This window comes from Gracilinanus agilis, chromosome 2 (genome assembly GCF_016433145.1).
Source record: "Gracilinanus agilis isolate LMUSP501 chromosome 2, AgileGrace, whole genome shotgun sequence".
NCBI lineage: Eukaryota > Metazoa > Chordata > Mammalia > Didelphimorphia > Didelphidae > Gracilinanus > Gracilinanus agilis.
In genome coordinates, this window is record NC_058131.1 from 722,837,875 (window position 1) to 722,850,008 (window position 12,134).

Sequence of the window (12,134 nt, forward strand, 5' to 3'; positions counted from 1 at the left end):
AAGAAGGGAAGAAAGGAAGGAAGGAAGGAAAGAAGGAGGGAAGGAAGGAAAGAAAAGAAGGAGGGAAGAAAGGAAGGAAGGAAGGAAAGAAGGAGGGAAGAAAGGAAGGAAGGAAGGAAAGAAAGAGGGGGAGGAGGGAGGAAATGTGAGAAACAGAGAGAATGTGTAGGAGAATTTAAACTCCACGATCTCTCTGTCCAGCTTTCCGCTGTTTTCTCGTTGGTGACGCCATTTTTCATGATCCCTAAAGAATGGATGAATGTTGTTGGCGCTGCAGGCCTGCCTCATAACCTATTTGTGTTTGCTTCTAGCGAAGGACAAGTCTGAGAAGATATTTTCTCTGGCCTTTGTGAAGTTGATGCGCTACGACGGGACGACGCTGAGAGATGGAGAACACGACCTCATCGTGTACAAGGTGCGGGATCCTTGGGCCTGGCCTGAGCCGTTTCTTCAGGTTCTTTCCGAAGGGGCCGAGCCCAGCCGGCACGTCCCATCTTATTCCTGAGCAGAGGCTCATTGTGTGGGCCTGGGGAGGGCCGGGCCGCTCGCTGCTCTCGGGAGAGAGGACGACTTCTAGGAAGCCCCCAGAAACCTGCTGTGGAGAGGCAGGAGTGAGCGTGGGCCGGGTGGTCCGTGCGGGCCAGACCCTTGAGCACCGTCCTAGTTGCCCCCAGAAAAGGGGAGACGCAGAGCAAGGTTTGGGGGCTGGGAGCCCCGGGGTCGGTGAAGGGGAAAGGCGAGTGAGTGTCCACACGGGCGCCCTTTTCCCTCCTGGGACTGACTGACGGTTCTCATTTGCTGCGCCGCCTTCTAGGCTGAAGCGAAGAAGCTGGAGGACGCCTCGACGTACTTGTGCCTGCCGTCCACCAAGATCGAGCTGGAGGAGAAAGGCCATTCGGCCACGGGGAAGAGCATGCAGAGCCTGGGCAGCTGCACCATCAGCAAGGACTCCTTCCAGATCTCCACGCTCGTGTGCTCGACCAAGCTCACCCAGAATGGTGAGGACGGGCGCACGAGGGCCCCGAAGGCCGGCCCTTTCCTTCCCTCCATCCTCTCGGGCATGGCTCGGGGGCAAAGGCAGGAAGAGGGAAGGGGACAGGAATGGCATTTGTGGAGCACCTGCTGCATGCAGGCCGGGCACGTGCCAAATGCTTTCCAGACAGTGTTCGACCCTCAGTACAGCCCTGAAAGGTAGACGGGCCATTTTATAGTGGAGGAAAGGGAGGCGAACGGGTCTGAGGCTGGACTGGAACTCAGGGCTTCCTGACTTCCTGGTGCTCTTTGCCCAGCTGTCTGATGTCCACGTGAGCATTTGTCCCATCCTTTTCTGGTCGCACTAACTGTCGCTGCCCACATCTCTCCCTGCCCTTCTCCCAGCGGCCAGTGACCCAAATTGCCTTTTCACCGGCCAGCCTCTGCCTGCCTTCCAGAAGCACTAATTAGCCCGTTTTCAGGAATCGTGGGACGGCCACATGCTTCGGCCTGACAAATTGCGCAGGTGTTTTATTCTTCTTAGAGATTCGTTTTTTTCACGGCTCTCCCTTCCTGAACATCTTGCAGCGTTTAAAAAATGTATCACCGAACGCTTTCTCCCACCTTTAGCCTTTAAAAAATCAATTCAGGCTTTTGAAATTTTCTTTAACAAAAAAAAAAAAAGGAAAACTGAAAAGCCGAGCCCCAAAGAACTCACAGAGGGCAGGGAGGGAGGCGGAGTCTGGCCATTGCGGGGTCCTTAGAGCTCGGAGAGGTGCTTTTCCTGGATCAGGCCGGCTGGACACGGAATCCGCCCGGGCACCTTGTTTGAATTCATGGGTTTTTTGGAAAGGTTTGATCTAAAATGTGAAAATGCTCAGTTCAGCTCCCATTTGATTCTGGCCTTTCTGGATGTCCTCCAGTCGCCCCCTTGAAAGCCGCCTTCCATCCAGAATGGAAAGCTTCGCCCTCCTTGGTCTGGGCCTCCGAATGGGCTCATAAAGCTGTCACGTGGGCATCGTTTCTGAGGAGACGTGGTTGGGAGCCCCGAATGTCCCCGCCGGGGCCCGACAGCGGGCACGCAGGGAGCTCCTTGGTCACACGTCCATCCTGTGTGGGCAGCGGGCCTGCGGGCAGCAGAGGGCACAGGGCGAGGGAGGGCAGAGCTGCTGGCACAGCTGATGGTCGCTTCTGTTTCTAGTGGACCTCCTGGGCCTTCTGAAATGGCGCTCCAACACCAACTTGTTACAGCAGAATTTGAGACAGTTGATGAAAGTGGACGGAGGAGAAGTCGTCAAGGTAACGCCCGCCCCAGCCCTGTGCTCCTTTCCTCTCCGAGCCCTGCGAGGAGGCCCAGGCCAAGCCCCCCGTTTATAGAGGCGCCCAAAGGTTCCAGGATCCCGTCGTTAGACCTGGAAGGGCCTTTGGGGACCATCTCCTCGATCCCTTCGTTTTACGCCCAGGGAGCCCCCCATGCAGGATTTGGGCATCCTCGTTCGGTGGGGAACCCCGACATCTGACGCCATCTCCCCATGGACGTTTACGTCTGCCGTCTTTGCCCTCGTGTTGTCTTTGCGGCGTGTCCTATAGCCATGATACCTTTTCCCTCTTCTCTTCCCATTCCCCGACGGCGTTGTGTGTTCCAGCCTCTTGGCTCATGCTGGTCATTGGCCATCCATTAGCCATTCACTTAGCTTTTCAGGCCCAAGTCCAATACCGCCCACTCCAGGAAGTCTTCCTTGTTCTTTCTGTCATGACTTTCCCTCTCAGACCTGAAGCTCCTAATGCACTCACCACTTACTTGGGAACACCAGAGTCGTCTGTGTTGGGCATCTATCTGACTCCCCAAAATGGGGCAGGCCTTCCGGCTTGCCCAAACGTGCTTCTACCCCGTAATTCCAAGAAGAAGAGAGTGCTGATGCTCTCTTGAGCAAGGACTAGCGAAGAAGGCGGCCCCTGCGCAGGGCCTGGAAGGCCCTGATGACCACGTGTGCAGGGAATGAAGAGAGCGTTCTTTTCTCGGTAGAAAGTTTCTTTTTTCCATCAAGATTAGGAATGTTTGCTGATATTTTGAATCTCCCTCTTGGACCAGTGCCCAATTGACCTTTTTTTTTAATTTTTTTTTTTTTTTAATTTTTAAACCCTTAACTTCTGTGTATTGACTTATAGGTGAAGAGTGGTAAGGGTAGGCAATGGGGGTCAAGTGACTTGCCCAGGGTCACACAGCTGGGAAGTGTCTGAGGCCGGATTTGAACCTAGGACCTCCAGTCTCTAGGCCTGGCTCTCAATCCACTGAGCTACCCAGCTGCCCCCTCCAATTGACCTTTTTTGAATACAGACACATGCATGTGTTCTCTGGATGGGGTCCGTCAGGGGCGCCCTCTTGCCCTTTCACCTTTGGTCAGCTGGGCTTTGAAAGAACAATTTATCTGAGCACCAATGAATGACCCCAGATGGTTGTACCTAAGCTGGTTTGGGGCTGGCTTTTAGCCAGAAAGCGAGTTTCATTCCGTCTCTTCCCAGAATTCCTTCTCTGTCTGTTCACATGGCTTTTTGGCAAAAGAGCCCAGTTACCTCTTAAGCCTGGATTATCATTTCAATTTCAAGTTTTTACCTGATGGCAAAGAACCTTTAGGACAATCAGAAGTGGAAACAAATCTCCTCGTTCCAGTCATTAATTGTGTCCTGGATGCTTCCCTCATTCCCTTTTCCTTCCTTTTCACTCTTTCTGCTGCCTCTTCCCCGCAGGAAAATGCCTGCCCTGCCTCCCAACAAGCCCACCCAGACCTCCCCAAGCCTATCCATGCTTCCATTTGATGCTGTCATTCTCACAAGCTTCACCCCCTCCGACACCTACAGCTGGACTTCTAGAAGGAATTGTCCATGTTTGCGTCTGATGTCACCACTTGACTCCAAGAGCTCTCTTAGTATTGGCCAAGGTGGAGCAGCAACCTTTGCGCTGCTTCATGTGGTGGCCATTTGGGGGTCATCTTTGCTCTCGATTCAGCAGCAATCTTTGACCTTCATGGTCCCATGGTCCCGTGGTCTCTAGGATCCCTCCTCCCTCGGCTTCTTGGAGGACTCTGCTGGTCCTCCCACCCTCGGCACAAAGTTAGTGCTTAGTTAGTTAGTGATTTTTGATTGGACTCCTCCCTGTCTTAACTCTCTTTCTCAGTTTCCTTTGTTGAGTCATTCTCTGATACCCTGAGGGTCTCTCTAGGCCCTCTTCTTCTCTCACGTCTTCTCTCCTGCTCCTCTGGTGACTAACAGTTTGGTTAGCCCTAATATCTCTTGAATTTCATTTCTGCATCTGTTGAATCGTCTCCACTTGGAAGTCCCATTGAATAAGTGTCTTGGATTCTACGTGCCCAAAATGGCGCCTCGTCCCCTTTCCTAAATTGACTCAATCTCTAAACTTTCTTTTCTTTTTATTCTCTGTGGCTCACAAGATTCTTGATTTTTTCATGAGAGACAGAAGGGTTCAATGGAGAACCCACTGGTTTTGGAGTCACAGGACTGTTACTTATGAGTCGTATGACCTTGGGCAAATCATTTATCTCTGTGGGCCTCAGCTTCCTCTTCCCTTAAAGATGACTCTTTGGTCCCTTCTGGCCCCGAGTCTGTCATCCTGCGTTCCTGTGACAGCAATCCCATTCATTATTCAGTTTCCACATCTGGTGAGTCCCATCTCGGTAACATTTCTGCCGGCTCTCCCCTTTTCTCCACTGACCTGGGACCCACCACCCCATTTTACGGCCTCCCAGGCTGTTGGAATGGGCTCCTGGTTGGCCTCTATCTTTCCCCAGAATTCCCTCTTCACATGTTTCTTGTGGCATCCTTTCCTTCCTGCCACTTGGAGGGCAGGGATTTGGTCAGATCTCTCTCCCGTTTCCTCTCATCCAGCCTCCTCGCAGATGCAAAAGTGAGCATTTCAACAACACGCTTCACGATGTCACTTTCTTGCTCAATAATCTTCAGTGAGTCCCTCCGACCTCTGGCATCAATGGCAGACTCCGACTCGGCATTTCAAGCCCTACCGTGTTGGTGCTTGTCCTTCTTTCTCCCCAGACTCACTTCGCTTTGCTCCCGTTCTTCTTCTCTGGGTTCCAGCCTCATTGGCCTCTTAATTATTCCCTGAGCCTGGCATTCCATCCCTTTATTTAGCTTGACTCGGCCTCCTTTCCCACCCCATCCCTGAATAGTCTCTCTCCTCCCCTCCCTCTCAGGTACCACCTCCAACGTGAATCATGTCCTGATTTTCCCAGTTGTTAATTGTCAGACGAGATAGCTTTGAAGCGCCGCCTGAATGCCAACTGCTATTTTTATTATCTCATCTTTCTCTTGTTCAGTGGAGTTCAGACAGACGGAAATGGTCTGGCTGTACCATCCCGGTGCAAGGATTCTTTCCACTTAAGGTACTGCTGCCCGTTGTTCCAGTGACTCCAAGCACTTTTTGTGAGCGAATATTTAATAACCGTCTTGAAGATGCCCTGGTTATTTTGTTCCTCCTCTTCTGGCTCCTTTTACTCTCTCTGCTGTTTGCTTTGGTCTGTCTCCATCGTTTCTCCACCTAAAATGGAAACTCCTCGAGGTTAGTCTCTAACCCCAGCAGCCCAGAACAAGGCTCGTTGAATTGTTGACCGAACCTTCTGGAGGGCGGCTGCTTAGGAGATGTTTTCCCCTTTGCCATCTGCCTAAAGGCCTGGCTTGTTCCGGGACGGCCACTTGGCATTTCCATTACCTGCTTGAGACCGAGGATGAGAGCCGTCTCGGATTCTTCGATCTCCTTCATTCCTGACTCTCCGTCCATCCCCATCCCACGTGGGTCCCTTCCTTCTCTCTGGTGCCTCAGCCAGCCTACTCCTTCCTCACCTTTTTCTGGAGTCGTCCCCGTGGCCTCCTCGCTGTTCTTCCATCCTTCTCTTGCCTCTCTCTGCCCCGGATGGCCCGAACACTGACCGCGTCTTTGCTTCTCTGGGCAGTGATCTCATCACGATGTTCCTTGTGTTTCCTGGAGGATAAAGTGCAAACTTATCTTTCTTATTGCCTTTCCTCACTTCTACAAAACTCTGCTCTGGTTGGGTCTCTGCTGGTTTCTCTGGGTCCGTCCTGGGCCATTGCAGTGCTTTCTCTGCTCTCTCCCTCTTCCTGCTTTGGGCTCCATTTGACCTCGTTTCTCCAGACTTGGGACGTCTTCCTTTTTCTGAAGACCTCTCACTGCTAGTGTCCATTGTGGTACCAAGTCTCATGCCCTGCTGGCAGGCTTTGCTTCCCAGTGGCGAGCTGAGATCTCGACGGCCAGGAATTGCATTAATTCTTCATCTGAACCTTTCTCAGGGCCCCTCCTTGTGTTCTGCCCTCCTTAGCGAGCCACAAGGCTGCCTTTTCTTTTCACACTCAACGACGAGTCCACAGCCATAGTCTGTGGAAAGAGAGAGCCATCCCGGGCTGTCCCCAGCCGGCTCTGAGAGTTAAAGGAAGCTGCCCGGGTCACGTCACTGGGCCTGCTTTGCCGTCTGTGCCAAAGCCATTCCCATTACGAGAGCAAAGCAGGCCTTTTGCTTCGAGACTTCAACGTTGGCTGGCTATTGGCTTTCTGCTTCTGAACTTTGGAAACCTTCATTTTTTTCCAGGAGAACAAGCTGCCATTTGGCCTGTAGGTGAAGAGTTGGGAAAGTTAGTGAAATATTGAACAAAAATAAAAATTTTCACTGAAAATGTAAAAAAGAAAAAAGATCTATTTGGTGACGTTTACGTTCAGTAAACATTTGTTAATCATGTTCTCTGTGCAAAGCACGGGCCTTAGGTGCCCCCAGAGAGTCCGTGCTCTTAGGGATCACAGTGTTATAAAAATGATGAAAATTGCACGTACCTCTTATACAAAAGAGCTCACGGGAAGAAGGGTTCGCTACCCATCAGGAGTCTGAGGGGGCCCCACATCGAGCAGACGGAACATTTGAATTGGGCTTCCTTGGAACATGGTGGGGAAGGCAAGAGGGTCTTGTAGGCATGTAGTACAGCCTAAATAAAGATTTGGAGGCAGGAAACTCTAGGCGTGGCGGGGAGAATGAGGACTAATCCAGTCTGACCAGAGATGGAGATGGCATCGGATATGGAGAGCCTCGAAGGCCAGGAAGCTCCTGAGGCAGAGCATGCTCTGGAAGCATTCTGAGGGATATGATGTAGGCCGTGGATCAGGAAGATCCGAATGGCAGGGGCTCCAGGGAGGGATGGTTAGGAGGTCTCAGGCACGTGGTAACACTAAAGAGGAATGAACGGGGAGGAGAGAGAATGCCGGAATTTTGAGCCATGAGGAAGAGAGAAGAGTTTGAGATAAGCCGGAGTTCGGCAAGGCCTTGGCGTCTGGGCGATGGGTGCCACGTACCCCTGTCACGGTTGGTGAGACCACGAGGACTTGCCCATTTGGGGGGCAGGTAAGTAGGAGGCTCCTCAGTTCGGGGCTCGTTGTGCTTCATATGCTAGGGAGCTAGTAGATAAGCCCAGCAGGCCTAGCCCTTGCTTTAAGGGGCCCGCTGACATAAGAGGATTGGATGAGACTGCCAAAGGGAAGTGTGTAGGGAAGAGAAAGAAAAGGCCAAGAAGGGAACCCTGGGAAACCCCCATCAGAGGCTGTGGGACGTGGGACATGCTGCAAGAGAAGAGCCTGAGAAGGTGGCCAGTAGGAGGAGAGCCAGCAAGGCCACCGAAGTCCATGGAGGATCGAATATCTTAGAGGCCAGGCTGGCCTCTAAGAGGACCACAAATTATGGCAGGCCAAAGAAGAGGCCCCAAAGGCCTCCAGATTTTTCAGGAGAATTAGCTGTCCATGAACAGAGGAAATGAGGTTGTAGATGGAGGAGGAGAACTAGGAGGGGGAGACGTCCCGGAAACCAGGGAAGAGAGGGCTGCCATTGCCCAGGAGGGACCCGCAGTGTTCTGTGTGAATTGAGAAGAAGCCAGAGGCCATTGGTGGGACAAGGAGGCCACGAGTGGCCTCAGAGAGTGAGTTAAACTGGGGGGAAGGGACTCGGGAGAGAGTGAGCCATGAGAAGGGAAGGGGTGGGCAGGGAGGAGAACTTCTTCTCTGCAAGGTTTGCTCATGAAAGGGAGAAGAGAAATTCTGTTGTACCGGGTGGGGGGTACGTTTGTCTAGAGCAGATCTCCTGGTCAGGGGTAGCCGGTGGCCCCTTCACAAGCAGTTGCCAGCATGGGAGGGGCTGAAGGTTCCTGATCTGGGGATGATTATTGGTGCCAGGACGTGGTGGGGAGAATGGATGGAATCCCAGCCATAGGAAGGCCTGGAGAAGAGTTGGCCATGAGCATCACACGGAGGCTCTGCCTCGGGATGCAGAGGGCTGGGACGCGTGCAGAGCCCTAAGAAGAGGCCTTTCTGGCCTGAACTCCAGGCGTGCTCACTCTGGGCTGGTCCTCGGAGTGCCCGGGGCCTCGGCCACCCGGAGGGCTTATGCAGAAAAGCCTGAAGATGGGGCTGCCCCGAATCCTTCAAGAAACTGGGTGCCTCTGTTAGCCGTGGCGACTGAGATTGTATGGACTAGATCGATGCATGGGAGGCCCCTGGGGCTGCTGGTTATCAGCTCAATCATAGCAATTCCTCTTTCTGGGGCACCTTTTTGTTGGCCAGAGGACCTCCTGAACTCTGAGGAAAGCCACGGAAGTGCACAGGGGCATCAAGACTCGGTTGAGGCGTCCATTAGACTCTCGGTCAGTAGGCATTTGCTAAGTGCTCAGGATTAGAAGAGGGGCAAAGAGCAGTCCCCGCCAAGGAGCTCACGGTGGACCAGAGTGCTGGGCCTGGAGTCAGGAAGCCCTGTCCTGGACACTTGGAGGTCTGGGACCCTGGGCAGGCCACTTAACCTCTCTCTGCCTCAGTTTCCTCATCTGTGGAGTGGGGATAATCATAGCGCCTCCCTCCCAGACTTATTGTGAGGATTCCACAACATCCCAATTGTAAAGCGTATCTAAATGTTCGCTGTGCTCATTAATGGGGGACACCGTTTGCAAACCACCCCAGATGGCAACCTCAGAGGAAAGCAGGAAGGATCAGGAAGAGCGTCTCGTGCAGGGTGGTCTTTGGGCTGCGTCTGAAGGGGGACTTTCCAGGCACAGACGTGTGTGGAGTTGGGACACGTGTGCAGAACAGAAGTGATGTCAGGAGCTGAGTCTGAGTGAGGCCTCGGCCAGGGAGGAAGGACCCAGCCCGAGAAGGGCCTTCGCTCCCAGGCAGGAGCGGGTGCTTGACCCCAGAGGTTCCCCCTGGCTCCCCGGGGGCTTGTTTTTTCTCCTCTGTCCTGTCTCCCCTGTGAGCACAGCTCGCGCCACTCCCGTCCTTCGCTGGAGTCTGCGGGGGCCACCCTCTCCTCATTAGCCTCTCGAGGCCTAGAGGGGGCCGTACCCAGGAGCTTCGGGCTGAGGCCATTGGCAGGAGGTGGGCAGGCCCTGTGAGCTGCCTGGACAGCATCCAGCCTGGACCTTGGAGACTTTTTAAATCAGAAAGGATGGAAAGTGATGCCCAAGCAGTCAGGTGGCTGCGGGCTGTGCCCAGGTGATGACTCCGCGAGCTGACCAAGGCCTCTTTGAAGCCTGCGTGCCAGGGGCTCCTCCTCGACTCGGCCGTGCCTTCTGAGGGACAACAGCGGCCGGATAGAAGGGGGATTTCGTGCCTTAATGAGGCTCTGGCTTTGGAGGGAATGTCTTCTTCTGAGGTGCTTCTGAGGCTCCCCAGGCTCTGGTCCAAGTGGCTGGCTGGGTGGTGAAGGAAAGAGCCTTCATTGTCAGCTTCTTCTCTTGTGGTCTAAGACGGTGCCGAGGCCATGAGATGCTCAGGAGCAGCTCGTCTCCTCTGATGATGGGAAGCGTTTGTGCCTGAAATCAGTCTTGTCTTCGTGCCTCGCCCCCGTGCTTCCCTGCACCAGGCAGTCCCTAGCCTTGGACCCATCTTGTGCTTTCCCACCTCCAGACGTTTGCTCAGATGTCGTTCCTGTTTCTGCATGGTCCTCCCTTTTAGTCCTTACTGGTTGAACACCTTCTGAGCCCGCCTGCTACCTCCTTCCGGACCTTCCTCTTCGGACCCTCGACTTTCCGGAGCCCCCCTTTCTTCATCCATCTTGTCTGACTTGCCCTGTGAACCCTTGTGGCGGTGAAGGTTCGGTCTTCATCCACCTCCATTCAACACTGGGCGTAGATTGTGGAGAGACCTGGGTCTCCTCCCAGGTGTGGGATGACTGGGCCAGTTTCTGGGCCACTCGGAGCCCCTCGATGTCCTCGAGTTTACTGTGAGAATGTTGTCCTCTGGCCGAGGGCGGGCCTGCTGGGAAAAAATGTCCTGGTCAGTCTTTTTTCTTTTCTATTTTTAATTCAACATTTTCTTCCCAGTGACGGGTAAAATGTTTTAACATCCGTTTTTTCTGAATTTCAAATTCCAAATTCTCGTGCCATTGAGAAGGCGAGTCCTTTGCTCTAGGTTGTATGTGAGCCGCCACACAAAATAGATGTCCGCGTTAATCGTGTTGTGAAAGAAAACATGGAACCCCCCCACCTCCGGGCCCCCCAAATTAAGTAAAAATGAGTATCACAATCGGCCTTCAGCCTCCATCGCTCTCTGGAGGTGGCCGGGGAGCCTTTTTCCTCCCGAGTCCTTCCCAGTGGATGGTCCAGCGTCGCTGTCGCTGCGTACCGCGTGTCCTCCGTGGGGCCGAGGGGAGCCTCCGGGGCTCCGGCCTGCCTCCTCCTCTGGCGTCTGTGTTGTCTCGGAGGGGCCCCACTCTAAACGTGAAGGCCTTTTGGGGCTCTTGGATGGGCAGCCGTGGGGAGACCCCGGGGCAGGGCAGGTCCACAAGGAGGTTAGGTTGAGCTGACGCAGAGCCTGTCCGCAGGGTCCGAGGACAGAATCGAGGCGAAGCTTCCTGGGAAGCCCGAGAGCCCTGCGGCTCCGCTGCGGTCAGAGGCCTTCTCGGGTGTGTGGGAGGGCCAGAGCCGCCCTCAAACACCCCTCCCACCCCGTGCCAGGAGGGTCTGTGAGACCCCACGGCAGGTCTGGCCCTCAGCAGAGGCCCGATGCGGGCCTTTGAGGAGCCTCGTCCTTTCCCCGGGGGGCGAGTTCTCAGGTAACGGCTTCTCTCCTCCCCACAGTTTCTTCAGGACACCCTGGATGCCCTTTTTAACATCATGATGGAGAATTCCGAGTGCGACACCTTCGACACGCTGGTCTTTGACGCCTTGGTAAGAAGCCGGGTCCTGCCTCCGAGGGGGCTCTTGCGGGGCTGGGCCTGAGCGGTGCTGTTCGGGGCTCCCCCGGGTGTCTTGGGGTGCTCTGGGTCTCCTGGGAGCCATGGGGGGCTCCTCCGTGTGGCAGAGCTCGGGAAGGCCGGCAGAGGAGCCCCTCGGGCTGTGTGGGGGCTCACGTCCGGGGGGCTCACTGTCCCGGGGCTCACGGCGCTGCTCCCTCTGGCAGGTGTTCATCATCGGCCTCATCGCAGACAGGAAGTTCCAGCATTTCAATCCTGTTCTGGAGACGTACATCAAGAAGCACTTCAGCGCCACACTGGCCTACACGTGAGTCCTGCCGGCCTCCTCTCCGGGCCTCCTCTGGCCCCTTCACAGGTTCTGGCCATCAGCCTGGGCAGGGGGGCTGGCGGGAGGGAGCAAGGACTTGGGGAGCACCTGCCGGGCGCCTGCTTCCAGATATGTCTCCCCTGGCTCTCATAGCGGGTCTGGGGCTAGATTCAAATTCAGATCTTCCTGCCTGCAGGAGAACAAATGACATTTTACTCAATATCTTCAATCTCTTGGGCCTCGTCAAGCCTTTTATTTTGGGCTCCCAGGCTGCCAGAGGCCTCCGTGACAGGAGGGGTTCAGCCCCCCTTCAGAAGCCTCCCTTAGCTTAAATGTCTCCCCATTTATGGGTTAAACATGCCTGTGGGGCAGAAACCCATTTGATCCCAGTCTTGGAGGAAACTCCTACCTCACAGCCTCGCCACTTCAGAGGGCCCTGAGGCTAAGGGACTTGTCCAGGGTCACTCCTCGGGGAAGGGTCAGGGCAGGACTTCTTAGCTGCCCCAGGGCTGCAGGCCCGGGAAGGGGTCCTCGGTCAAGGTTTAGGCCTCACCCCCAGCCCAGTTCTGTCTGGTAGTGCCCCCCCCCCC

At 54.6% G+C, this 12,134-nt stretch overlaps 1 protein-coding gene across 1 annotated transcript in view; it reads left to right on the forward strand.

Moving 5' to 3' along the window:
* DOCK1 (dedicator of cytokinesis 1) overlaps positions 1-12,134 on the forward strand; it is a 424,653-nt gene that overhangs the window by 66,159 nt on the left and 346,360 nt on the right. The window contains exons 18-22 of the mRNA XM_044660351.1: positions 312-415; positions 815-998; positions 2,174-2,271; positions 11,122-11,211; positions 11,444-11,544. Of these exons, the coding sequence (XP_044516286.1) occupies positions 312-415; positions 815-998; positions 2,174-2,271; positions 11,122-11,211; positions 11,444-11,544 (577 nt within the window). The remainder of the gene's footprint in view (positions 1-311; positions 416-814; positions 999-2,173; positions 2,272-11,121; positions 11,212-11,443; positions 11,545-12,134) is intronic.